The sequence below is a fragment of the Triturus cristatus genome, chromosome 2_2 (genome assembly GCF_964204655.1).
Source record: "Triturus cristatus chromosome 2_2, aTriCri1.1, whole genome shotgun sequence".
Lineage (NCBI taxonomy): Eukaryota > Metazoa > Chordata > Amphibia > Caudata > Salamandridae > Triturus > Triturus cristatus.
This window is the reverse complement of record NC_140582.1, coordinates 208,497,477-208,523,545: the sequence shown is the minus strand read 5'-3', so window position 1 is coordinate 208,523,545 and position 26,069 is coordinate 208,497,477. Positions and strand designations below refer to the sequence as shown.

Sequence of the window (26,069 nt, the reverse complement as noted above, 5' to 3'; positions counted from 1 at the left end):
TTTTTCCGTGGTAAAGGCATATATGTTGTAATCGATGCATGGTAATGGTATTGCATGGTAAGTAACGGCCATGTTGTAAAGGCAGTGTCTCGTATCTCCCCCCCCCCCCCCGCCCCCCTCCACCCCACACAGTCAATATCTCTCTGGCTTCATTTGCTACTGATTTCAAAGTACTCTTGTCTAGAACTCTTTTCCTAGAGTACCGAGAGACAGGGCCATAAACCTACTTATCCATCTCAGATTAGTCTGCCTTGGGTAGTGAGTGTTTCCAGTCAGCTGACATACAATTTTTAGGGGGTTTTATCCAGAATAAAATTGATCATTTAGAATGTGATTATCAACATGAGTGTGCCTGTTAAAATCAACCATAAGGGCAGAGGCAAGGCTACACTGCTTTCGTTAGGGGCTCTTATTAATACTGATAACAGAAGCAAAACAACCATTATTGTGTGCAGTTGGGATCCCTAAACAGCCGAGCCGAAGTGCCCATTGCTGATTTCCGAATTGTTCTGGACATCTTGGCCATGAATAGTGGAGGAGATGTGGCCAAAGGACCACTTTGGAACTCAGCAACCAGATTCGTGCGCCGGCTTCAGCTCAACATCCTGTGATTCTGAGCAAATAGTTTAATCTTCACATGCCTGAAGAATGTGGAATGTTACCTGATTCTCATGGATGGTACAGTAATGTCTTGATCCAAGTTCGCCCTCTATCAAGCTGCAAAAAAAAAAAAACACTGGGAACATGCACATACATTTGGTCAAATTTCTCTAAGTAGTTATTTTCTGCTGTGTTGGGGGTGTGAAGATGGGCATTCAGAAAAATTTGCCAAAGAATATACTACTCGGGGTTTAACAGTTCTCGTTTATCTTGCCCACTGGATTCTGGCACCCTAATAAGGATTTTTGCTCCATCCATATGCCTGATCCATTGAAAGTTTCTCAATGTATGTGTGTGCGCAGTTTCATTGAAGATCCTTAGTAGTTACTGTCCAAAAATAAATGAAATTGAGGGTTCTGGTGAGTTATACAACCATGAGTCCTTCACACAAGTCATGGGTGCCATCATAAATATTGGCTTCTTTTCTGGTGCAGTTCGCACCGTTGTTAGTCTTCGAAGGCTCTAGCGATTTGAGGATTTTGCCTATTAAATGTATGACAAACTATATCAGAGTTCCAGGTTTGATGTGTTTGCTTTGAATTTCCCATACTCCTGAATCTGTACACTTAAAAAAGCTTAATTGATCTTGTGAGGCACTGCACATCATTTTTTTTTAATCTCCGTTCTCTGGAAGTATTGCGTCTCTAAGGAGGTGGAAGTCAATATTGACCAGCAAGATCTTTAGTCACATCATGTACCCAACCATGTTTTTTCCAGAACTCTCTGCATTGCCTTTGGCAGTACGCAGTGAGCTTAAAGTACAGGGCATGGCCTTTGACTACGCCCTTTTCCCAACCTCTGTGCTCTTGAACTTACAGTACATAGCCATTGGCTATGCACACCAGGCTATAAGAGCAGGGCTTCCAGTTTTCCTATATTTAGCGTGCACCGTATAACCACTTTATAACCAATTTTTAATTCTGCAGCTTTTAAAAAGCTGTATTGTTTTCCTATATCTGGAAGACTGATATTTCCATAGGATCAGCCGATCTAGTTTGGAAATGCTGACCCTCACCCATCTCCGTTCTCAAATTTTAGGTGGGGGCAAGATCTGTTCTTTAGCCCTCCCCACATCTTCCGTATGGTTGGAGGCTGTTACCTCAGTCCTTTCTACCGCCACCACTTGAATTTGTTTATCCTCCATGGCTAGATGGCTTGTTATCTTCAGATTCATTGCGTCTCAAAATATTGGCTGTGACATCCATGGATGCCTCTAGATCCACAGGTCCCATCGTGAAAACCAGTGTGTTGCTTTTTGGGGAGTTTTTGAGGGCATATGATTCCCGCTATAATTTCCGTTTTGCTCCCATATCCTCCGTTAGGTCATTTGACGTTCTCCCTGGCCCATTATAGCACCCCCTATTTGTGATGCTGAAATTCATGTATTGTGTAATGGGGACTGCAATAACGGTATTCATTCACAGCCCACCAATCAGTTTGCTCAAGACCATAGGCACTGAAATGGAGGAAGAGAGGACAGGATGGGGTGAGGAGGAATGAAAGAGCCAGATGCTTCCCTGTTCAGTTTCATTTGAATCTTTTCAAGTGTTTTTCCTTTTGGATTCTCCAAGGGTCTTACAATGAAGATAAACATAAAATTAACCATTTTAAGCCCAACAAGCTTTTTACACCCAAACACAACGGGGAGGGAGTCTATTCTGAGCAACATTAGACCTTCATGTCAGGTTTGGTTAATTCCGTTTAGCATCTGTAGCAGAAACAAAAAAGTCATGTGACGCCTTGAGCGAAAATTCTACTTTTACATCATCAATTGTTTGTATCGTTTAGGCAAAATAATTATTATCTGTAAATCATAACAACTGGAAGGACCAGCACTATTCTAATATAGAATCTATAAGAAAAATATTAGTCACTGTGACATCTGTTCAGGTATTCCAAAAAGTACAATTGTTAAGCCAGCAACTTAAAAAAAGAATCTTAGAATCGTAAGGTAGTGTACCCCATACACTTCTACCTGCCTTTAAAAAGTCCTTTTGAAGCAGTTAATTGCTTAATAGTTTTGTTCTTTAATTGCCTTAATGAACGTGTGACTAGTGAAGCCTTGAGTATATCAAGAGGCTCTGGGTGAGCTAGTGGGAGCACCCTACCCAACCGTGACGCCTGGAGTCAAAATTATTTATTTGATCTGTCTTTTGTTGGAAGTAGTTAACTTGTATCCATCTCAAGGCCATGGAGTCTTTTCTAATCTTTGGTGGTAAATGCACAGAAAAGATGAGGTTCCAGCTTACTTTACATTTTTTGTCTCTTCATGTATTTGTCAACAGAATTTATGGGGTGATTTGTAGCTTTTAAATATTTTGGAAGACTGGGGGGGCGCTAGGTGGCGCACAGCGGAATGGCTGCCTTCGGGTGAAGCTCCCGCAGCCCAGCGAAGAAATCCTTAAAAAATCCTTCCTGAAAGTCGCATTTTGCTGCCTACACGGGCCTGTGTGGGCGGCCCGACATCCCTACCGCAGTCTGAGCGCTGTCTTATCCTTGGTGGCCCGGCGATATCGGACTGGGGAGCCGCTGCGGGCTGCGCCGGCTGTGGGGGGCATCCCGCTGGAGCCGCGACCGGGAGGCTGCTGTGACGCGAGGCCGGTGCGTCCCACGTGGGTGGCAGGCCTCGCCTCCGGATCCGAGGCTGCGGACGGCGGCCCTGCGGCGTGGCTGCTGGGGTCGCTGTAGCCCACGCTGGATACCCCTGGCCGGGGGCGTGAGGACGGACTGGATTGCAGTGTGATGCCCGACGGGCGCGGGCGCTGGTGAGTGGCGCATCCGGCTGAGGTCGCAGCTGAGGCGGCCGCCTTCCCTGCCCGCGCCGGATCCCCGCTCGTACCAGCTTGTGCGGATCCCCCCCCCCCGCTGTTGCCTGGCTGCTTGCCCACTGGAGGCGATTGCTCGTCCGACGGAGCGGCGGATCGGAGGAGGTGCGGGGCCCGGAGGGACTGCTGCCTGGTGCGCTGACCATTGGCCCTCCTGCGCCAGGGCCTCCGTTGTGGAGCCTACGCTGGGGAGAGACGGGACTGGGAAGGGAGCCATCGACCCAAGGGTGCTAGACGGAGGTGCATGCTGTCTCCCCCTGTCTGGCGGGCTCACGATTGCGGGTCCTGCGTGTGGGGCCCGCCTTGGATCCTTTTTGCCCCCACCTACCTGGCTCTTCTCTGCTGGCGATCCGCGCAGGGGTCATCCCGTTTGCTCGAGGAGCGTTGCTACCAGCTGTGGAGGTGAGGGGTGAGCTTGTGGGATCGCGATCGGTCCCGGGGGCGGCGGCTGGTCCCCAGCGGGGTCCTGCGTAACAGGTGGTGGGAGTCGCACAGGGTGCTTGTGGTTGATCCTGTGACCTGCTGTGCGCTCCGGCAGCTTCTCCTCTCCCCTGAGCTGCCGCTCCCCCCCTCCTTTGCTGCTTGCCCCCGAGGCCCACCCGAACGTGCCCCCGATCCCGCTGCGGGAGGCCTGGTGGTGCCGCCATGGGGAAGCCGGACAGCCGTCAGCCTCGCCTTACTTTTGAGACCAAGAAGCAGACCAGGTCGCAGCCGGAGGCCGCTGCGGCGGGGTCGACGTCGGGGGGGCCCCGCCGGGGGATGATGTCAGGTCCATACTGCTGGACATGAGGCAAAGTCTAGCGACCATAGTTGACAAAATGGATTCCATGCAATCCCGCATGGACTCGATTGTACATAAGGTTGACAGCCATGGCGAACGCCTCACGGAGACGGAGAGGCGTATCTCGGACACCGAAGACCGAACAACGGAACTGTCCGCCACTGTGGCGCGCATGGACAAAGTCCTCCATGTAATAGCAGCCAAAAATGAAGACTTGGAAGCGCGCAGTCGGAGGACCAATATCCGTATAATTGGCATTCCGGAATCGACCCACACGGGCAAGATGGAGGACTATGTGGAGGGTCTCCTGCGAGAGGTGGTGGGCACGGACTCCCTATCTCCCCAGTTCATCGTTGAAAGGGCACACAGATCTCTGGCCCTGAGACCGCCGCCGGGGGCTCCCCCTCGCCCTATTATCGCACGCTTGCTGAATTTCCGTGACCGAGATGTCGCGCTTCGGACGGCGAGGGAGAAGAAGACCCTATCCTATGGCGGCACAACCTTCACCATTTTCCCGGACTTCACCCCGGTGGTTCAGGAGGAGCGGAAGAAATTTGTCCAGGTCAAGCATAAACTGCGTGCTGCACAAATTGACTATGCGCTTCTTTACCCGGCCCGCCTGCGCATCACGCATCAAGGGAAACAAATTTTTTGCACTAAACCCCAACAGGCGGAGGAGTTCTTGAAGCGACTCAAGAAACGTGACCAGGACTGCCCCTCATCGCCGGCATCAGGATGATGGTGCTGGATTGTTGACCTGTCGACTTTGAGACCGTTGCCTGTCAGCTGGTAAGGTGTTGCGCGTGTCTGCCACTGTGGGACTTGATACAGGGACCCATGGACCTAGCTTTGTTCACTGTGAGGGGATGTTGGCGGAGTTCAGCAACTATTTGGATTGCTCTAGACTCTCAGGACTACATCGTCTTGCTGGGCACCCTTTTGTCCATGAGGAGGGTCCGGCCCCCGGGTGGGGCGCACTCTTCTGGATCGAGGGGTTACTGTGTATTCACCTAGACTGTCCTCCCAAGGGTATTACCCACTTGACTTTAAGTTTACATGTTGCTCCAATATGGCATTTGCTATAGACGGAGTTCGCTTCGGGGTGGGGGGGAGGGGGACTGTCCAGATAGCATGTTTGGGATGCTGCTGTGGGTGGGGGGGGGGGGGAGTTGGGGATTTGTTATGTATGCTAGTTTTGAATGGGATGTGGCGCTGTTGGCATGGTCTTCTTCACATGGTTCGGGAGGCGGCGGTTGCATGGTATCGCTGTGTTTGAGTCTTTTGGTTTTCCATGAGTGATCCGCAGACACATAGGGACTCTACTGGGCAGCTTAACTTTTTATCCTGGAATGTGAGGGGCTTGGGGGACCACAGAAAGCGCAGGCACGTCCTGGCATACCTGGATAGGCATCACATAGGGGTAGCCTTTCTTCAGGAGACGCACCTAGACCCCTCCAGGCCGGTGTTGTTTGCCTCGCGTTGGGCTGTGCACCGTACCTTCTCCTCCTACTCCACCTACTCGCGTGGGGTGGCCATCCTCATTAGGAAACATACCCCTTTTGTGCAAATGGGCGAGCGGATGGATCGGGAGGGCAGGTATTGTGTTGTCTGGGGGCGCATGGGCGTGGATACGCTCACTTTAGTGTGCTATTATGGTCCCAACATAGATGATCCGTCTTGCCTTCAAACGCTATGGGGAGAGATTCTGCGTGTCGGTTCCACTTACCTAGTGTGGGGAGGTGACTTTAACATAGCTGTTGACCCCGAGAGGGATAGGGCGAATCCGAACCCACACCACTACTCCCGCTCGCAGGCATATGTACATGACCTTCTTACTGAGCGTCATTTACTGGACACGTGGCGTTCTAGGCACCCGGCGACAAGGGAGGGCACGCACTGGACTGCCGCGCACCCCACGTGGGCGAGACTAGACTATATCCTAGTTTCCCCGGGGCTTGCTCCCACGATAGGCTGTGTAAAACACCTTGCTCGCACATACTCCGATCACGCCCCGGTCCTGCTGAGCGTTGAATTGACTGACCTCGCTGGCTCTCCGACGTCGTGGAGACAGCAGCCAACTGCCCTGTTGGACGACGTCTTCAGATCCGAAATTGCACAGGAAATTGAGAGCTTCTTCCAGCGCAACGGTGGCACGGTGGATAGTGTTGCCGTGGTGTGGGAGGCTTTTAAAGTCACAATTAGAGGACTGTGCATCTCGAAAGGGGTGGGGGTCCTCAAGGTTTTACGTAGCACCCTTTGTAAGCTCGAGACTGACCTGAAAGACTTGGAGACTGCCCCCACGTTTCATACTGATGCTGGGGCGCAGGCCCGCTTCCGGGAACTGCTGACCGAATATAAAGAAACTGCGGACAGAGAGGTTCGGTTCAGGGGGAAATACTTTCAGGCTCGTAGGTACGGGGAGGGGGAGCGCCCGGGTAAATACCTAGCTTGGGCAATCCGGCCGCCCCGTTTTAACAACCAAATCCTCGAGATCCAGGGTGGTTCGGGGGAGCTCCATAGGGACACCCGGTCTATCATGCAAACATTCGTTGCTCATTATACTGAACTATACTCCTCCGCTCACACTGAACCGCCGGAGCTGGCTCCCTATTTGGGGGAGATCACATTGGGATGGCTTTCTGATGCACAGAGGAAGTTCCTCATGGCACCGCTTGGGATTGATGAAATTCGTGAGGCCATCATGCAAATGGCCTCGGGGAAAGCCCCTGGACTCGACGGGCTCCCGATCGAGTTTTATAAGTCGTACATAGATATCCTTGCCCCGATCTTGAAAGTGGTGTTTGAGGAAGCCCACACGCTGGGAAAGCTCCCCCCTACCATGAGAGAGGCCTTGATTACCTCCCTTTTGAAACCGGGAAAACCGGCGACCTCCCCTGACTCCTACCGGCCTCTATCCCTCCTTAACTGTGACGCAAAGATCCTCTCTAAAACTTTGGCTAACCGGTTGACGCTCCTTATGGAGGGGCTAGTACTCCCGGATCAGTCGGGCTTCATACCGGGCAGGGCAACGTCGCACAACCTGCGCACGTTGTTTGCCACTCTGCAGAATGTTGACCCCAGCCTCCAGATGGCGGCCGTCTTTTTAGACGCGACGAAGGCGTTCGACTCCCTGGAGTGGGATTACCTGGTGGCGGTGCTGACTAGTATGGGTTTCCCCCTGGTTTTCCTGGGCTGGATAGCTATCCTTTACAGTTGCCCCCGTGCCAGGGTCTTGATCAATGGTAGGACATCGGAGCCCTTTGGAATCGCCCGTGGGACCAGGCAGGGGTGCCCCTTATCCCCTCTCTTGTTTGCGCTGGCGCTGGAGCCCCTTGCTTCGCGGTTGCGACAGCGTCATCAACATCGGGCGCTGATCTGCGAGCAGAGGCAGCTTCTGCTGTCGCTCTACGCAGATGACATTACTTTGTATGTACGGGACCCCCAAAATAACCTGAACCCGCTACTCCGGGAATTCATCACGTACGGTGAGAAGTCGGGCGTGCGAATCAATTGGTCAAAGTCTCAGATCCTCCATTTGACGGATGGATGTCGGAAGTTCTCACTTGACTATCCCATAGAATGGTGTGAGTCTGACGTAAAATACCTCGGCATTAAGATTTCTCGTGACAGGGAAGAACTGATGCGCTCTAATTACGGTACGGCGTTGACACAGGTCTCCTCCTGTGTGGACCGCTGGATTGCGCTCCCTCTCTCGATGGCAGGACGTGCTGCCTTGATTAAGATGGTGGTGCTCCCTCGACTTTTATATTTGTTTATGAACATTCCCTTCCCCCCGGGCCGGCATTTTTTCAATCGCCTGCGCTCGGAATTGATACGGCTTGTTTGGGGTGGGAAGAGACCTAGGCTGAAGTGGGCGGTGATGACCTCTCCCTACTCCCGGGGGGGTTTGGACATACCGGACCTGGAGTTGTATTACTATTGCGCTCAAGCGCACTATGCATTTTACTGGTTCCACCCCGTTGCATTTATGCCCCAACTCGCTGCGGAGGACTGGCTGGCGGCTCCTCTACCTCTGCGCGGCCTGCTGCATAGTACTCTCCCTCATAATATCTCGGATTATAACGCATTGCAGGGAACGGTGCGGGCATGGCTGGAGATATCTAAGCGCGTGGCGAGCTCGTTCTTGTACTCGCCCCTTCTCCCCATTGCCTACCACCCGCAGCTGCCCCTTCTACAAGAAAGATTGTTTCAAGACTTGATCCGCAAATTGGGGATTCAGAGGTGGGGAGATCTGTTCTCTGCTGGGAGCTTCCGCGACCGGGAACACTTCTTCGACGGGTACGCGCCTACCCCTCTGGAGCTTTTCACCTACATGAGACTGAGGCATGGAATGCGGTCCATATTGCAGATATTTCCGGCGGAACCCGAGATCACTGACCCATTGCATAGAGTCTTACAGGCGTCCTCGCCCTCCCACCTGGTCTCCGTACTATACCACACAGTTCGCTCTGACGCTGCACTTGACACCTCACGGGCTCGTGGGGAGTGGGAGCGGGAGTTGGGGCTGGAGCTGGGAGATGACAGGTGGTCGTACTGTTGCATACAGACAGAGCAGATTTCTGCGAGCAGTAGACACCGTGTCATTCACTTTAAGTTCCTGAACCGCCTGTACTGCACACCGGTCACCAAGTACAAATTTAAGCTGCAGAACTCGGATAACTGCGAGAGGTGTCATGCCCCACATGCAGACTTCCTGCACTTATCCTGGGATTGCCCCGCAATTCAGACCTACTGGACCCAAGTGTTTTCCGCTGTTTCGCAGATGGTGGACCAGCTCCTTGAGCCCGAACCGGTGCAGGCGCTATTGGGGTACACCAAACATATTCCGCGAGCAAGCCGCAGGTTTGTCACGACGGCGCTGCTGTTGGCGAAGCGGCGGATAGCATGCCGGTGGGGTAGGGGGAGGGCCCCAAAATTTAAGGAATGGCTTAAAGACCTTGTCTACTGCCAAGAGCAGATACTGACATACTCCGACCTGCTCCCGGCTCGATCCCGTCCCGCTGATGTTTGGGGACCACTACAATGTTACCTACTGCAATACCCGGGAGCCCTGACGGAGGATGCTCCCCCGCTGGCCCATGACGACATTGCTTCTGATGCTCATGACGCACATCCTGAGCAAGGTGACGGATGAGATGTTGCAGCACTGTGGGGGCGGGGGTTCTGTTCATGTGTCCCCTGGCTTCCCCCTCTCCCTGAGCAGCTACTCTGATCTTTCTTCCATGACTCCCCTGCCATGATGATTAGGTTGCATGCCTGTTACACGTGTGTTAAGGCTGGCGGTCACGCCCTGGGAAAGGTATACTGCATGGGGGAGATCCACTTGAGGGCCCCCCATGCCTACATTGATCGCTTAACTTGTGTATGGCTCTGCTGCCAGCTGTTCATGCCCACTGTCCCTGCGCCAAGACTCATGATAATTTATGTTTTGCTGTTCCCGTTCCCCCCGAACATGCACTGGATGTACTGCTGTAATGATTTAGACCTTGAAATGCCACTGAAGTTAGCTTATGATTACTGTGTGACTGTAATGTTTTGGTACAAAATTCAATAAACAAAGTTTAAAAAAAAAAAAATATATATATATTTTGGAAGACTATTGTTTGACCATTTTCTTTGAGAGGTACAGGGGTAATAGACCCCAACAGAAGGCCCCAATATGGAAATTCTCAATTGGCACCTTGTGGAATGTCAAGTTTACAAGGGAACACTCGCAAAAATTAACAAATTACTTTCAACTGAACGAGCACCACCGGGGGATAGAATGGGATGCCTTGAAGACAGTTGTAAGACACTTCACCATAAGAAAACTAATAGGAGTTAGCCAGATACTGTTATCAGAACTTAAGACCAAAGAAACAATGTGAGAAAAGAAAGTTAGTGAAGCTGTGGGATTATGGAGTTAGGAGACCAATGGAAGGAGCCCAGGGCAGAAACGATAGAGCTAATTGATGGGCTATTAAAATACCAACTACATCGCACAGGTCGTAGTTGCACAGGAAGCCGAATAGATCTGGTAAATTGTTACTAAAAAAGAACCACGCGCAACAGTATTGGCATTGGAGACAAATGTGAGACTAATATATACACAAAAAGGAACTAATACAATGTTTTGCCTATTTGAATGGGCTGTTTAGAACCGTTCTGAAGCAACAGGTGGGATGGAAGGTATGTTAAGCAGTACAACTTTAAGTAATTACTGACGACCATAAGATGATCTTAGATTAGGCTGTGACAAAAATGAGAAATTGCTGTCCCTAGATGGTCAAAATACTGGCAAATTAACCGGAGGTGACAGTTTACGTGCTCAGGAGTACATAGAATAAGGAAATATCTGGACAGATGTTTTTGGAGGTGATAGAAGAACAACTATGGCAATTGCTTAGCTATATAGGAAGTGAGCATAATGATTTCCAAACTAAGTGACAGGCCAACAGATTGTAAAGCATACAGTCCTTTATCAGTGCTAAATAAAGAGAACAAGATGTTTGGTAAAGTGCTAGTGATGGAGCAAGATTTCACATCAAAAGAAAACTTGCTCGTATGCAATCCTCTCGAATAACCTGTAATACTATATAACCAATCTGTCAGTGAATACTAATTTTGCACCACATTTTACATAATCATATCTAGGGGAAGCTTTTCTATGTGCTGTCTTAATAAGTAACCTGAGTGTCCTAAAATGGCCACTAAAACGCAGGAATTTTTCTGCACATGCGTCTACTACATCTACGTAGTATGACGGTTTCTGTCGCTTGAGGAGAAAACTTTGCAGCTGCGCAGTAGCTTCTAAAATGACTGCTTTAAGGTAAAGCACTAACACGCATGCTGAGCTGAAACTAACCCATGCAAGTTCTACTAAGCTATTAATGCAAAGGATTTATTAAGCAAATGGGGTTAGAGTAGAAGTGGTATACAGTGAATTCATTTAAGTTTGTATTCGAATGTGTTCTTCTTTGACTTTATTAATAGTTCCCATTTGGGCCTTGGAGGGTGACCGCGTCTCTGTTTCCATGTGACTTCCACGCATGCTCAAACGTCTGCTGATTCTGAACAAGTGAACTAACTTGATTGACTGCCAAACTCAAGCCCAGCAAGGACATGGGAACCCAACTTTTGACCCTACAAGAGGAAGGAGAAGCAACATTGTAAATTAGACCTACCGATCCACATATGACATATCTGTGGGACTAAAGCTTGTGGGTATTAAAACTAAGGGGCGGGGAATTAGACAATATACTAAAGGAAAGTATTGCACTTGATATGGTGTAATGTTCTCACCCCACTGCTTTGCCCAATCAAATTGCGGGTGAACATGGAATTGAAACATTTGGGGGTGTATCCATACACTTGAATTTGGTTTAACAGAGGTAAGTTATAGATAGTTAGACACACTTGATGCTGATGCTATGCTGAGATGCTGCCTGATTTTGCTGCAATCTGACTGACGAATCCAACACTAGAAAATATTCACGGAACAACCGAGGAGGCACATCTAGGAAGGGGTCCGGACCGGAGAGAGTAGCACCAGAGAGGGGTGTAACACTGGTTTTGCACTAGAAGAGGTCACCTTTTCCTTGTCCCGAACCTGTCCAGAATCCTTGACTCTCTGATGTCGGGGTCCTCACACCATTCTAGGTAAATATATCTGTAGAGTAAATGCTCCGTACTTGCTCTCTGTCCTTTCTCTCCTCCGGTGCTGTCCTTGCAAGAATGTATTAATGCAAACTGATTATAAGCTAACTGCACTATTTTCCTGATGCAGATTTCTGGTATATTCATGTGTATTTGGATTTGACTCACAAAATTATTAATTCAGATAAACTTTTTAAACTCCTTCTGAGTCTGTGGTTCTTTAAAATAAAAATAAATTAATTATTGTCTTTCCTCCCTATTCTAATCTACTACTAGATCTTATCGAACGTTCATTTACTCAGGAGACCGTAATGGTAAGAATACTGGTGTAAAAGGTTTCCTAGGGTAAAATAAAATTGATGACCAGTGGATATTTGACAGCTCATCGTGTTTATGAATGTATATGGGCCCAGATGAGTGTTGTGTGTATGAATGTGTAGAGCTGGTAAACTCCGCTTCATCACTAGCAGATAAATTAAAGTTACATTTTGTCGACAATGGTTTCATTCCACATGGACACAGGACAGAACATGTGCAGAATATTTAAGAGGGGGAAAAACAAGTTGATCCTAACTACATTTTGGCATCATTGGATTCATCATTCGAAAAAGCTTTCGACTCCGTAGACTGTTGATATTTATTGAAATTATTAGAAGCGATAAACTTTGGAACACAGTTTATAAAATATGGCAAACTTCTTTTTCACATGCCATGGCAAGAGGGAAAACGTATGCAGTTGTCTCAGACCAATGGGAATTGATCAGCGGTACCAAGCATGTATGCCCCACCCCCCACTCTTGTTTGGGTTAGCAATATATCCACTTCCATCAATGCTATATCTGTGTATACAAAAGAATAACATAGGAATAGGGCAGGAGGAGCGACTAGACGAACAGGCTCACTGTAAGTAGATACAAGCTGTTCTACTGAGTAACTCTGAGGCCTAATTGAATATATGCTTTGAATAGTTTGGAAGAGTATCAGGACTCAAACTAAAATTGGCAAAATTAATGTTGTTCCATCTAGGATCTGGATGTCCTGGAAATGGGTAAATCTGCTAGCATTGCCGATGAGGTGTCGGAGGGAACCATTTCTGTACCTTGGGATACAGATAACAGTTGATGAGGAAACTAACACATGCACTGAATATCACGATAGTAATGGAATATTTAGATAAACTGATAAACCTTTGGCTAACTCGTCAGATGTTGTTGGAAGAGATACACTGACAAACATGATTGTTCTCCCCCAAGTACCTCTAAATATTACAAGGATGTGTGATCACTTATTTAAAAGAGGCGTTTACTAGATTGGGTAATATCGACTAATCTGGGCAGCAATATGAAAGTTAAGAGAGTGTATCTACACCAGCATTTCCTAAGCTGTGAATTGTGAGTTGGTTTTTATCTGGGTTGCGAAGGTCCAAGCAATAAATAAAGATGCCTTTAAATTCTGTATTTGTCTTATATTTAACTTTAGAAGCTCTTCTGTGGGACCTGCATGAATATAAGGCACAGATGGATATGCACTTATCCAATTGGAGGATGGACAGGTTGGACAAAATGGGAGATATGTTCATTGAACTTCTTTCATAGAATATATACAACATGGTCATGTTGGCTAGGATGGATAATGCAAAACCTCATAACTGTCCCATATGGCATCCTGGCAGAGCAGAAATCATTCACATGATATGTAGAGTTGCACAATACTGGAACACTGTGGTCATTTTAAAATCCTGTAAGAGTGAAGTTAGCTCCTAATACCTGCCTTCTGGAGTTAGGGACATTTAGAATTCAAACCAAAATGTAGAAAAGGGCGGCTATGCTACCAATGGTGAAAGCGAAATTCAGAGTTGCCATTAATTTGATGAAAACGGATGCACAGGAATTGAAGAATGAATGAGACGTGTATGCAAATAGTCAGTTGCTGAAAAGAACAGACTGATTCTGGTTGTAAATATTAATAAAACTACCAGAAGACTTGGATACAAGCCATTCACCTTTTTAAATGATGAAAAACCTTCCAAGAATGCAAGCTAAAAACAGCAAAATATTATACACGTATACTGCTCGGGAGAGTTTTATGATTTCAAATGGAAAGCCATTGGGCATAAATATTAAACAGCAAAAAACTACTGAAAGATTTCGTAGGTGAATATTTATATAACTGATTGAGTCAGCTGTCGCCATTTGTAAATAGGATGTTTAGAAACAAAAGGTTTGATGTAAAAGTTATACTTGGTAGGCTAAATCAAATATGTAAAAATACACTGCCTAATTGGCTTTCTCCCTAATTGGATTTCCGCCTAATAGGCTTTTTTCGTTGTTGACCTCAGGCAGTTGCATTCGGATCACAGGCAGATGATACATGCAATATAGCTAATATTACTGCCCATTTACATAGCTGCTAAGGTTTTCTAGACATACAGTAACTAATGTACTGTCCAGAACTTCCGTTGTTCCATAAATAAATCTGGACTTGGTCTTGTACTTCACAGATTTCAGACCAAACTCTGTTCTAACTGTTGAAATAGGATACATAAGGCTCAGTTCTAAGCATCTTGCCTTGAGCTATCTATAAAATCTGTAAAGGGTCTTATGCCTTGATGTCTGCTCAATACATCCGGATTTGGGGCTATTTCAGCTTCAAATGCTTTAGGCAAGCTACTTCTACTTCTCACCCATTAACTTTGTCCCAATCCATGCAGCAAAACGATCTACACAAATTAGAAATGAAGAAACAACACTGAACACTTTAGGCTACTGACAAGTGTACAGAATTATCCAGCGGTGCCAAAGTTGTAAACAAATCAGAAGAGCCCTTTCCTATGAAACATGCAACTTAAACTTGCTGTTGAAGTGTGTGGATACAGTGAAAAAGGGAAAAGAATATGCTTACATTTGGAGGAGCACACCGATTCATAGGCAGCCTCATAGTTGGGTGTGATTAGTCATTTACATATGACTGTCGACATGTGAAGGTTGCTCTGTCTAAATTTACAACAGGCTGAGACTAGAGATCTCGGCCTGTTGAATATTATACATCTTGGAATAGCAAATTCAGAAGCCACACAATTTTATAAGTTTAAACTGCAGAGCAGGCCTTCGAATTCACAAAGGCAAGTCTTGAATGGTGGAGGTGAGGGGAAACGCGCAGGGGTGGCTTTGGTGCCCAAATATCCCTGTTCGACGTAATTCTTTCAAATACCTCGGGATTCATGTGTCCCCTCTCCCTCACTTGGCCTGGAATCTTAACTTCCGGGGACTGATTCAGGTGCTCGACCTATACTTGAGTCGCTATGCAAACCTCCTGCTGAATCATCTAGGGCGCTCGCGCCATTTAAAATGATGTACCTTCTGCGCTTCCTATACATATTGGGAAACTACCTCTACCCCATCCTTTGTAAATAGTTCCAGTCCCTAACTGCCAAGCTTGCCAACTTTGTATGGGCGGGAGGCAGACCTAAGGTAGTTTTTCTAATACTGCGTAAAACCCCCTTTGACGGTGGGTTGGGCATATCAGATATGTATCTTGATTACCTTGCCGCGCACTTAGTATCGATTAATGACTGGTTCATGGGAGGATGGGACGATCCCGCCTCTCGCTTGGAGATTTACTCAGTTGGCCTTGATGGTCTGTTTGAATTTCTATATGGAGCGCGCTTACCCTCAAGGATGCCCTATTGCATGTGGAAATCTATCACCTACTGGAGGGCTGCTCTCCATCTCACCCGTTGCAACCATAGTTTCACGGAGGGCTTTGTTTCCTGGGATCGGATTGGGATCTCCTACCTGGGGAACGTCTATAAAGGGGGCAACTTGGTGTTATTTCAGGACCTGAAGAATCGCTACACCCTACCCAATTTGCAGTTCTTTCGCTATCTTCAATTCTGCAACACCTTGCTGGCTCAAAATCTCTGGGATGACCCGCTTTGGAGTATAGTCCGCTTGAGGCCAGGATCTTCTTGGGGCGTCTGGGGAAGGGTGCAACCTCCCTAATCTACCGCTCACTAGTTATCCACACTGCTGACGTCATAGAGCACACAAGGCAGAGGTGGGATTTTGAAGCTTGGGGCTGTCCCCAAAAACACAAGCGAATGTGGAGGAAATGGTGCAACTATTATGGCTTGTCAATGTGAACTAACGCTCCCATGCCAGATTGATAACGTCTCCTTGTATTGCTGTACGCACAATGCTTTCCTATTGTGAAGATATGTGTTATGCTGCAAAACGTTCAATAAAGATGGTTATTAAAAAAGATTAAACTGCAGAGGAATGGACAAAAACAGTGCAAATCTTGCAAGATTGTGGGTATTACTATTTTCCGACTAGACACAAATTCCGCTTGGCAGACACTACTCAAAGAGTACGTAGCCAATAGAGATACTGGTAGCCTAACTGTGGAAGAAAGCCAAGACTGCAGCAAGGATCCCCTTGGCTAAAGTTGATAACAAAAGGTCAAAGCAGAGGGAAAGCAACTGCTATGTTCATAGTCATCATTTGACTACCATAAGGTAGTTCTGCCATATAATTCACAGAGAAGTGTATAAAAAATGTGAATTGCTCCTCAACTAAGCTCAGCACATCAGTGCTGTCTTGAGGGGCACAACATTCCAAAAGCACTCTACGTTCAAATTATTAAACCAGTCAAAAGACACCACTTTCAGTAAGCTCTCATTTTTATTGTGTTCGATTATTCTTAGACGCACAGGCAGCCCATTCAAGTTTTGCAGAAAAGTCTGATTCGTATGGTTCAATTTGTTGTGATAGACTGTTCACATTTCAGTTCTAACTACCATACAAGTTGTGTTGTTAGTGTGACATTCATACTTAAATAATATGTGAATCGTGGCAGGTTCCATCAGTGAATTCATGTAACCTTTCTTTGCATGTAGGGCAGGAATGGTGGTAATAGGGAGGTGAGAGTATCCTCAGGGCGGGGAAAAATGCCTTTGCTTGGAGATGAATGGGATAAGTGTCACTGGAGTGTGAGGATGTCATAGCAGAGAAAGGTGGGGTAGCAAAGGTAACATTGTGTTTGGGGTGAAGGCAGAGTTGTGTAGAAGACCTGCAAGTGCTGTTCATCCTTCTTGTCCAGTCTTCGTCTTGGGGATATTGTATCTACTGAAACCCATGGCATGGTGAGCCGAGGGATCTTAGGAAAGGTATAATGTGATCTACGGGGGTAGTGTGTTATCTTTATTTAGCTTCTTCATACTTCCCAATAACATGTTGTCCTTGCTTCTGGAAATGCAGTAGCTCTTGAGTTTCCTTATTGTGGACTGCTCTTCAAATCTTAGATTCCTATTTGTCATGCAGAGGCTGTAGTGATATATATGTAAAATGTCAAGGGGCTTTGTACAGCCAGCGAATGTGTCCATGGCCATTACCCATCGTGTATAGAGATTGAACCAGCGAGCAAGGGACCCACATCTGGGGATGGCCTTGGCTACTTAGAGCGAACATAGCAAACACAACAAGATGATGGACGGAGTGCTAAAACTTTTCAACCACTCACCCCAGTAGAGAGGTCCCTTGCCTGCTGTGCCGCCTGGATTCAAGCTAGCCTGGCTGATTAGGGGTGATACCCTGAAACCGGTCCCAGGATGCTTGTTTTCCGTCCAGGGAGGACCTGGCCTGGCAGTTGGGGCTGGACTGTTCCCATGAGGAGCAGGGTCAAGACTGATTTGCATATGAGGGTGGCATAGTGAGCAAAAGAATTATGGATTAAACCCAGATCTCTTGACTGGGGGTGATTGTTTGAAAAGTTTCAGCACTCCTGGTGGAGTCTGGTGTCCCTCTTGGGTGACCAATCTGGACTCGGACAACACTCCTGGGTCCAGATGCCTCGGGTGCAACTATATGGCAGTTGACGATCAGTCTCTTGGGGCGTCCAGTGCCAGTCAGTGGGGATTCTTCTGGAGTGGCTTTACTGACTTGCAGGGTTGGGCTACTTCAGCCTTGTTGGTCCTGCTACTGGTTCCATGGGGGGTCAGCCAATTGGCCCTTGGAGTCACTTGTTTAGTCTGGAGTTAGAGAGCACCATCTCCCTAAAGCAGATGTCACAGGCACGGTCCTCTCTTCGCTAGCCCAATGTGCGGCAGGTGCAGTCCAGCCGACAGTACAGCCTCTTTTTACCAAGTCCAGGGGTCAGCAGAGCAGTCCTTATTTGGTCCTCTTTTAGCTTCTGGCATGATCTGAGGCCGGGGTGCCATATTTATTCCCAGAAAGAGCCCTGGGGGATGATGTGGTCACTAGCCAATGTGCTACCAGGTCACCTCCCTCTTGGTGGTAACTTGCTGGCTATGTGTGGCATCTAGCAATCCCAGAGTGCACTATTCTGCCCAATTTAAGATGTTGCAACCCTTCCTCGGATGTTAGAGCTTGGTAGTCCACCCTAGAGTTGTGGCCACCTGTGGGCAATGTAGTCTATGGGAATCCCAGTCGCTAGCTGGTCTACCTGAACAAAGGGAAGCCCCTGAAGAGTGTGGTGGCCATTTTCCCACCAAAAGCAGTTTATCCTTTGAAGCTCGCCTTTTAGGATAACATCCTGAGTTGCTTCCTGCGAAGGGGAGGTAACACCTCTTCCTGTAGCAGGCTGCTATTGTTCCTGAGCCTGGTAGTCATTGACACTCCTCCCCAGGTTGGCAGAAAGCTGTCTGGTGGTCATGTCAGCTACTATTACTATTTGGGGAGTGAGGCATGGTAAAATGAAGAGAGAACTTCTCAACAAGGTGCATTGTGCTTATCTTAGACTCTAAAAATTCATTAAGATATGATCTATTTTCATAAATTGGTGTTGGAGTTCTTTCATGTTGTGTGGCTTTCTTTTTGTTGTTGTTTGGTACTGTTAAATTCTTTTCACTAGTTCCTTTGTTTCAGCCTTGCTGCTCGAAGACACCACTGCCCAGTGTTGAGCTTAAGGTTTTGCAACAAATCTGACTGGACCCAAGACATTTTCTGAGAGTGTGTTACACGGTAAGGTCTCACAACCATACCCTATAATACACCCAAAGTCTCACAGGTGGTAAAATTTAACTTCAACAGTGCAACCAAACAACCTTGCATCGGATTGGTCATGCAAGGTTTAGTCCACCTTTATTCTTAGGATCGAAATATTGACTCCAGTCTTGACCCCGCACTCACATTCGCAGGGCATCATCTCGCATGTCTTAGGATTTGAAGTCCATTAACACTCGCCTGAGTGGAGCTTATCCCATAGAAAAGGTTGATGACAATAACCGTAACTTGAAATTAGTGGAAATTTCATTTTTTTTATTGTGAAAATAATGTGTATACAAAAGTAATATGCAGAAAAGACAAAAATTAATAAGCCTGTGAGTCGCACTGAGCAATAACAGTTGGGGTTTAAATGGAGGAAAGTCGGACAAGAGCTGCCGAATGAATAGGGTTTCAGTACAGTTCTACAATATATAAATAAATAGATACATTGCATGGTTCTCAAAATCTTTTACAGTCTATTTTATATCGATATTTATATTCTTAATGTGTGATCGCCCTAAAATATTTGTTCTTATAAACTGTTTACAAAATATTTGAAATGTCCCAAAAAATATAGTTTTTTTATTGAAAAATCTTTTTTTGCTAAGTTTTAGTTGTAATATTTATCTGTTTTTAATTAAAGGCAGAAGAGGATGCTACATGTCACGGCGCTGTGCCTATTCCACACAGCTCTGCAGAGGGAGCAGGCGATGAGGACCAAACAATACAAGCTGTTGTGAACAATGTCAACTGGCAGATGTCTCATGACAGAAAGACCACAGCGTTAAAACAGCTGCAGGGTCACATGTGGAAAGCAGCTTACACCAATGGTCAAATCAAGGGAGAGTAAGTGAGAATGTCAAACGGCTTTTCTTTTGTAGACCCCCATTCTAATTCAAGTGAGTCTGAGTTTTTCAGCTTGGTGGAGACGGGTTCTTGACCAGTGTTGCAAAGTGCAGATACAACACCACAAAAGGTAATGGGGGAAAAATGTCTTCATCTCAGTCACAATTCTGGTGTTTTGGGCATCAGCCATTGCTAAGTTAACTTTAAAAAAGCAATTCAGAATATTTTTTGCGTACATATGAGGTCTTCATTTTCCCAAATTTCTTTCTGAATATTGTAATGTTGTGCCATTCATTTTCAGCCCCATATTCCACAAGGCTCGCTTCAGTTGTCCTAGGCCTTTTAAAATATGATGCTTACAGATATTTTTGATAACATCTTTTGTGGCACTGTCTAATAAGTCACTTCTGAGAAGAATCACTGCTATTGTAAGTCTCAATCTTCTATCTGCTATGCATTGTAAACAAGTATAGATAGAGTAAAGATATAAGTTCAGAACAAATACTTCCACATTCCTTTCCCACATGCCCATGCTAGTGTCTCAAATATGTGTCGAGGGTCATGTCCACCTTTTAGTCCCTGTCTCAAACCTGGCTCCATATACCTTCATCAATGGCTTATTCCAAGTGGCAGTCTTCATCTTCTGGGGCCCATGAACACTCATAGTTGGATGACTTGTTGACTAGTATCCTTACTTGAGGATAAGCTCACAATATTCTTCACTTGGTGGCAGGCACCTTTTACATCTTCTCTTGCCAGAAAGTGTCTCCACCATCATAAATCAAAGACCTGGTTTACTATGCCATGTCTGAACATCTGAATGGTGGTTGCTGAGGCTTCTGGATCTCATGGTGTGCCTGTTTTCTCACAAGTAATGCTCCGGAAGAGGCCTTTCAGAGCATCACATCTTTGAGCTGTAAGTTGTTCCGCCACATTTTGTTGCAGTTTCCCTTGAATCTAATTTACAGTTTTTAGTCATGTGGTGTGCATACTCTCCTCACCTACTTAGAAGCCCGCTAGCCTAGCCCCTTTCTCCAGTAATATCAGTAACAATCAACTTATGAGGTGATGGTATTAGGACCTTATGCTAGCATTAATATTCTACAGCCTGGTGCTATATTGTCTGTGCTTAAAGACTTCCTAGAATTGCTGCAGTGGAGCAGTATGCTAACATGTACAGTTTTATACTCTAACACTGTATCGGGTCACAATCAATTCTTATTCTTTCCTTCCGGCTGACAGTGATGTTTTAGGAAAGGGGGATTTCCCAAGTTACCCACTCATGTCCATATGTACAACACTCCTCTCCCCACTAGAAGGAAGAACTACAGTGACCGGCCAGAAGAGCCCCTCTCATTAAAGTGAAGCCATTGGTTGTTGCATGCATGGGTTTATATACAAGATCTCACCAAAGAGAGAACCTCTCTAACCATAAGCACAGCTGTCAAGCGACTTCCTTCAACCCTTTTTGAAACAATTGCTTCCTGAGATTATAACTTCTTTTGAGGAAAACAACCTTTCTGGTAGTGTTACACTTCTTCCACAAGCATATGTTTAGTTTCAGTCTTCCTTCTGTATGGGCCATTCCACAGTCTTCCATTACGACAGAGGTGGAAACAAACCTTTTTTCTGCTCATGATGGTTTCCGATTTTATGAAGGGAACTCCCTTCCTTATTAGCTGAGGTTACATTGGATACTTTGCTTTCAAAGTGTAACGGCAGAAGAAAGTCCTTGTTTTACTTTCCAGCTTATTAAACCAATAGAAAAAATGTCTGTAGAAAATTATGAAGTCTACTCCATTTGTGTATTCCTCAGCACAAAAACATTTAGATACATAGACTTTTTGGTGCATTACTCAGGTACGCCTTTCCCCCCCTTTTTCCTTTAGTCTTTTTCCCTACCTAAATTTTGGTGTGCCGTAAGAGACCTTTCTCTGTGAGGGCATAAAGTTTAGTTAGAGATCTAAAATATGTGCAACCAGATACTCCAGTCATGCTTAACACCCCAGTTTGGAGACTGACACAACCTACTCCCATTCTTTCCTTAAGTTTACACTCCCTCCTGTCCCATAGAAGAAAAGACAAAAGGATAACATGACACTTTTCCACTTTTTTTTCGTACCCTTTTCTTCATCTGCCAAGAACAAAGACCCAAAACTGGCACCATCCCTTTCAACTTCTAGAAAGGACTGATCACCATTGTAGCACTATATGGCCATATTCTATCGCTGACCATTCTCAATAATTTGTGTCACTCACCAGCATTAATTAAATGAATTCTTGGAACACCATGTTAGTGTTCAACCTGCCTGTTACACTGCGAGTCACACAAAGCTGTGGTAACATGCCTGATGCCAAACTCCTTCAAAATCTTTTGCCAGTTTGAATACAATCTGCACACCATTTTCTGTGTAAAACAAACCCAGAGCAGGATAAGTATTAGTGTTAAGATTAGGGATGTAGTAATCACACCAGAGTGATGGCCAGTTGAATAGGTTTAATAATCCACCAGCAAGTTGCAGGTAGAACAGTAACTGACTTCAACTGCCTAGATCCTTTAGCCTACACTAGCTTTAGGGTGATACAGGCATCCCAATACCAGTGACATACACGGGCTCTGACAAATACAAAAAACGGACCACAACACATACCCCTGTAGACACAGTGCCTACCGTGAACTTGCACTGCTCTCTTTTTAGTGTAAGAACTCTCTCTTAACCTGATCAGGACTTGCCTCAATGTCAGATCATTTGTCATGCTATCTTTACCATATACATGGATATCGTCCTAGAAAAACATCACAATATTCATTTCAGAGTGGACTTCCTCCATTGGTCTTTGCAAGCAAGCAGCCACAGAAACCAAATTAAAATTATCCTAATAAATCTAAAAATCATCTAGAGGCGTGACAAAAAAGATGGAGGCAGCCTACAGTCCTTATGGAGAAACACCCGATGAAAAGCAGCAGAGCGATTCATTGCACTTAACAAATTGACTCCCTTTAGCATAAATAGTGCCTCCGAGATATTTGACAGTTTTTGGTGAACAACGCAAATACAGAGATTGAGATCACGGACACACATCTTTGTCTTAGTGGCAACATCTTTGGCCGAAGAAACCACCAGTGCCAATCCCTTAAAAGCTTCGGTCTCTTCAATAAGTCCAATTGCCCCTCAAAGGCGGGTGCAGGAGGTTTGGCACTTTCCTTACTTTGTGTACTACAGGTTTAGCTTTCTTCTTCAGAACAATCCTATGTCTGAATTCCGTTAAAAACGCCAAGTCTTCCTTAAAAGTGTCCTCCAAATAACTCACAATATCCTCATCTTTACTGACATTGGCCACCAGTAATTGGATCATTGAGGTTAAGCATGTTCCCTTAATCCATCTGATGCTTCCACGCTAAAAGATTGTCACACTAGCCTGGCCACATTGTCTTTTTCCACCATCTCTCTACTCTCAAAATTGATGTTCGTAAATGGGTAACCAATTAGACTTTTTTTTATGCTGCGGTACCCATCAGGATTAATATCGGTGTGAGACAATGCCAGCTTTTCTTCACTAGATATCATCTCCTAGTTCTTATCATCAATTGGTGCAACAGGAGAACCAGAATCCTCCTAAATCTCACATTCTCGCATAGAAACACACCCTCCCTCCATCCACCACACTACCCACTTGACCCACAATACCATTATTAAATTGACTGAACCCTAGCCCTCTTCTGGAACCTCCCCAGCATTGTGTGCCTTGATGTTATTGAGCATTTGAGCAAAAATGGACACGTTTGCCACACTTCCTGCAAATAGAATTATGGACATAGCAGTTTGATCTGTTAGAAAGATGTCCAGGGCTACTGCGTTTATAACATCTCAACTTGGAATAATTAGTAGCATTAATCCTATAATTTCCCCCAGCCACTTTTTGTATAACCTCCAACCAGTCCTACCACAACCACTCTCGCAATAACATGTTAGCCAACCCTAATTTCTTTGACCCAACACAATGTGTATTCCATCCCCTCAAAAATATTAACCGCTTCTTTCAGATATGGGTTTTTGGCTAGCAGTTTTCCCTGCACTCTCAAGTCATAGGTGACCAGTTGATCTCTTATGAGCGAGTGTTCTTCAGCTTCCTAAATTCACAGGTTCATGCCAGACCTTTCAAACAGGTGACATCATTTCCAACTTTTTCTTTTTTAGCTTGAGTTCTGGTTAAAGGAAAGTATGTCTTTCCATGACCACATTATTGCGTGATGTAAAATGTTTCTCTAACATTGCTGCCAACATTTTGTACACGTCTTTTGGCTCACCTTCAGTATCTCGCATTACAAGTTCATCAAGACTTTCATAAATGTTCCCTCCTTCGTTCCCAAGGTTGTGCTTCCATGCATGGTGAAAACATCTCACCACTTACTGGCACCAAAATCTGAGTCATATAACTGTCCATTTCTTTTACGGTAACAAAGTTCATCAAAAAAGGACTGTGAGGGTTGTGACATTCTACTGTCACGTTTGCTGCACACCTACGTTACTGAAGATGAATAGTTATACTATAACAAACTAAAATAATAAGCCAACACAGCAATCTAAATTAACAAGCTAGTATAATAAATGTAAATAAATAGCACTAAGATAACACCGTTGCATATTCCTTAGAGTAGTGGTCCACAAATTACCTAATCCATTTTCTTGTTTACTTGTTGTGGCTTGATTGTGCTCAACACAACTTTGGTTTGTTGTGATAAATATAGTTGCCAGTTTTGTTGTTGATAAATATGGTTGGCAGTTGCAAGGATTTAAACAAAGTGTGCATTAATAGAATATCTTGTGTTACTGTATGAATATACGAGGAAGAATCAGTCCGCACTGCGGGGTGTGCACGGGTACTCCGGTTGGTTCCATTGCATACATTCTGGTCAGATCTTTGTTGCTGTAGCAATGACGTGTGATGCGCCGATGGAACAACTCTTACCCATAGTGGCGTGATGTCAGTCGCTTAATACAATGACGCCCAAAAGCTGCATCAAGGGATAGCACACCACTTGTGCTGAATTCTGTTTTTAATGTCCGTGTTCCTTGTGCTTCATTTCTCGCGTTGTCTCAGTTCGGGCTGAATACTAAACCACTTAACAAAGGTTCAGAAACAATAATCCATTGATCAAGTTTTCACCAGACCAAGATAACAAAGTTCAAATAATAAGCGCAAAGCTCCAAGCTAGAAATTTGTTCAAAACTAGGTTAATTATTCCTCTGGAGAAACTTGTGGCGTTCGACTGAAGGGGTTGTTGGTGAAAATGGCCTGCCTCTTCTTACGCAGCTTGTCACCACTGTTAAGATTTGAAATGTAAGAACCACATCAGAGTGATAGACTGTTGAATAGGTTTAATCATTCACTAACTACATGCAAGCATGGTGGTAAGTGGCCATTCCAATATTAGTGACACACAAGGGTTCTGACCAATACATAAAGTAGACTACAACAATTGGCCTTGCCAGTATATTTGAGCTTTCCCATTTGAGTGGAAATCCACAACGACCACTACATAATGCCACGATGACAGCAAAGAAATGGACTTGCATTATGAAAAGAAACATTTGACAACATGTGAACTGGCCTTGCCACAGGAACCATTGCTACTTTTGTAGTTTTAACATTGTCACTTTATACGCATTAGTCGTGACTTCTCAAACAGCTTTCAGGTTCAGCATTCATGCTTAGTCAGTGACGATTTTAATATAGTAACGTCTTGGTAGATTGGCGTGACTGGTAGGTGCACATTCAGTAACTACTCCTATCCATAGGTGATTGTTTTACAATGATGCCTTTGAAATCTTCAAGGTGCAAACCGTTTCCTCCAATCTTTCACACAATTAATTTAATAATGTGAAAGCTCATTGTTAGTAAATACTATCATATATATATATCTATCCTAGCCAAAAGGCAGAAGTATTTGCCATTGTCTTCCACATCCTTAAATAGATGACACAGTCATCTCTGGAAAACTTAAAGAAGTCCATAAGACATCCTACAAAATTAATGTGACCAGTAAGGAGTAATAAAAGTCGTCAAATGTCTTTCAAACTCCATTTGGTGGAAATCTGGCCTTTTAGGTCAAGTGACTGCACTCTTCATCATACTTACCACCTCACCAAGTTTAGCTAAAGGGTAAGAAACCTCAATTTTAGTAGAATATAAAATCATTAAATTGATGCATAAATGTATCATTTTTTTGTTATCGAGAACAATTGGTAAAACCCAGAATTAGGATTCCGCCTACTCAACAATACGTTCATTCAC

The 26,069-nt window shown here is 45.4% G+C and overlaps 1 protein-coding gene across 2 annotated transcripts in view; it reads left to right on the top strand.

The window, feature by feature from the left end:
- The window catches only part of ENOPH1 (enolase-phosphatase 1), a 166,110-nt gene that overhangs the window by 97,218 nt on the left and 42,823 nt on the right, over window positions 1–26,069 (top strand). For both annotated transcript variants that reach the window (XM_085641236.1, XM_085641237.1), the window contains one exon: window positions 19,570–19,772. In XM_085641236.1, coding sequence (XP_085497362.1) covers window positions 19,570–19,772 — 203 coding nt within the window. The remainder of the gene's footprint in view (window positions 1–19,569; window positions 19,773–26,069) is intronic.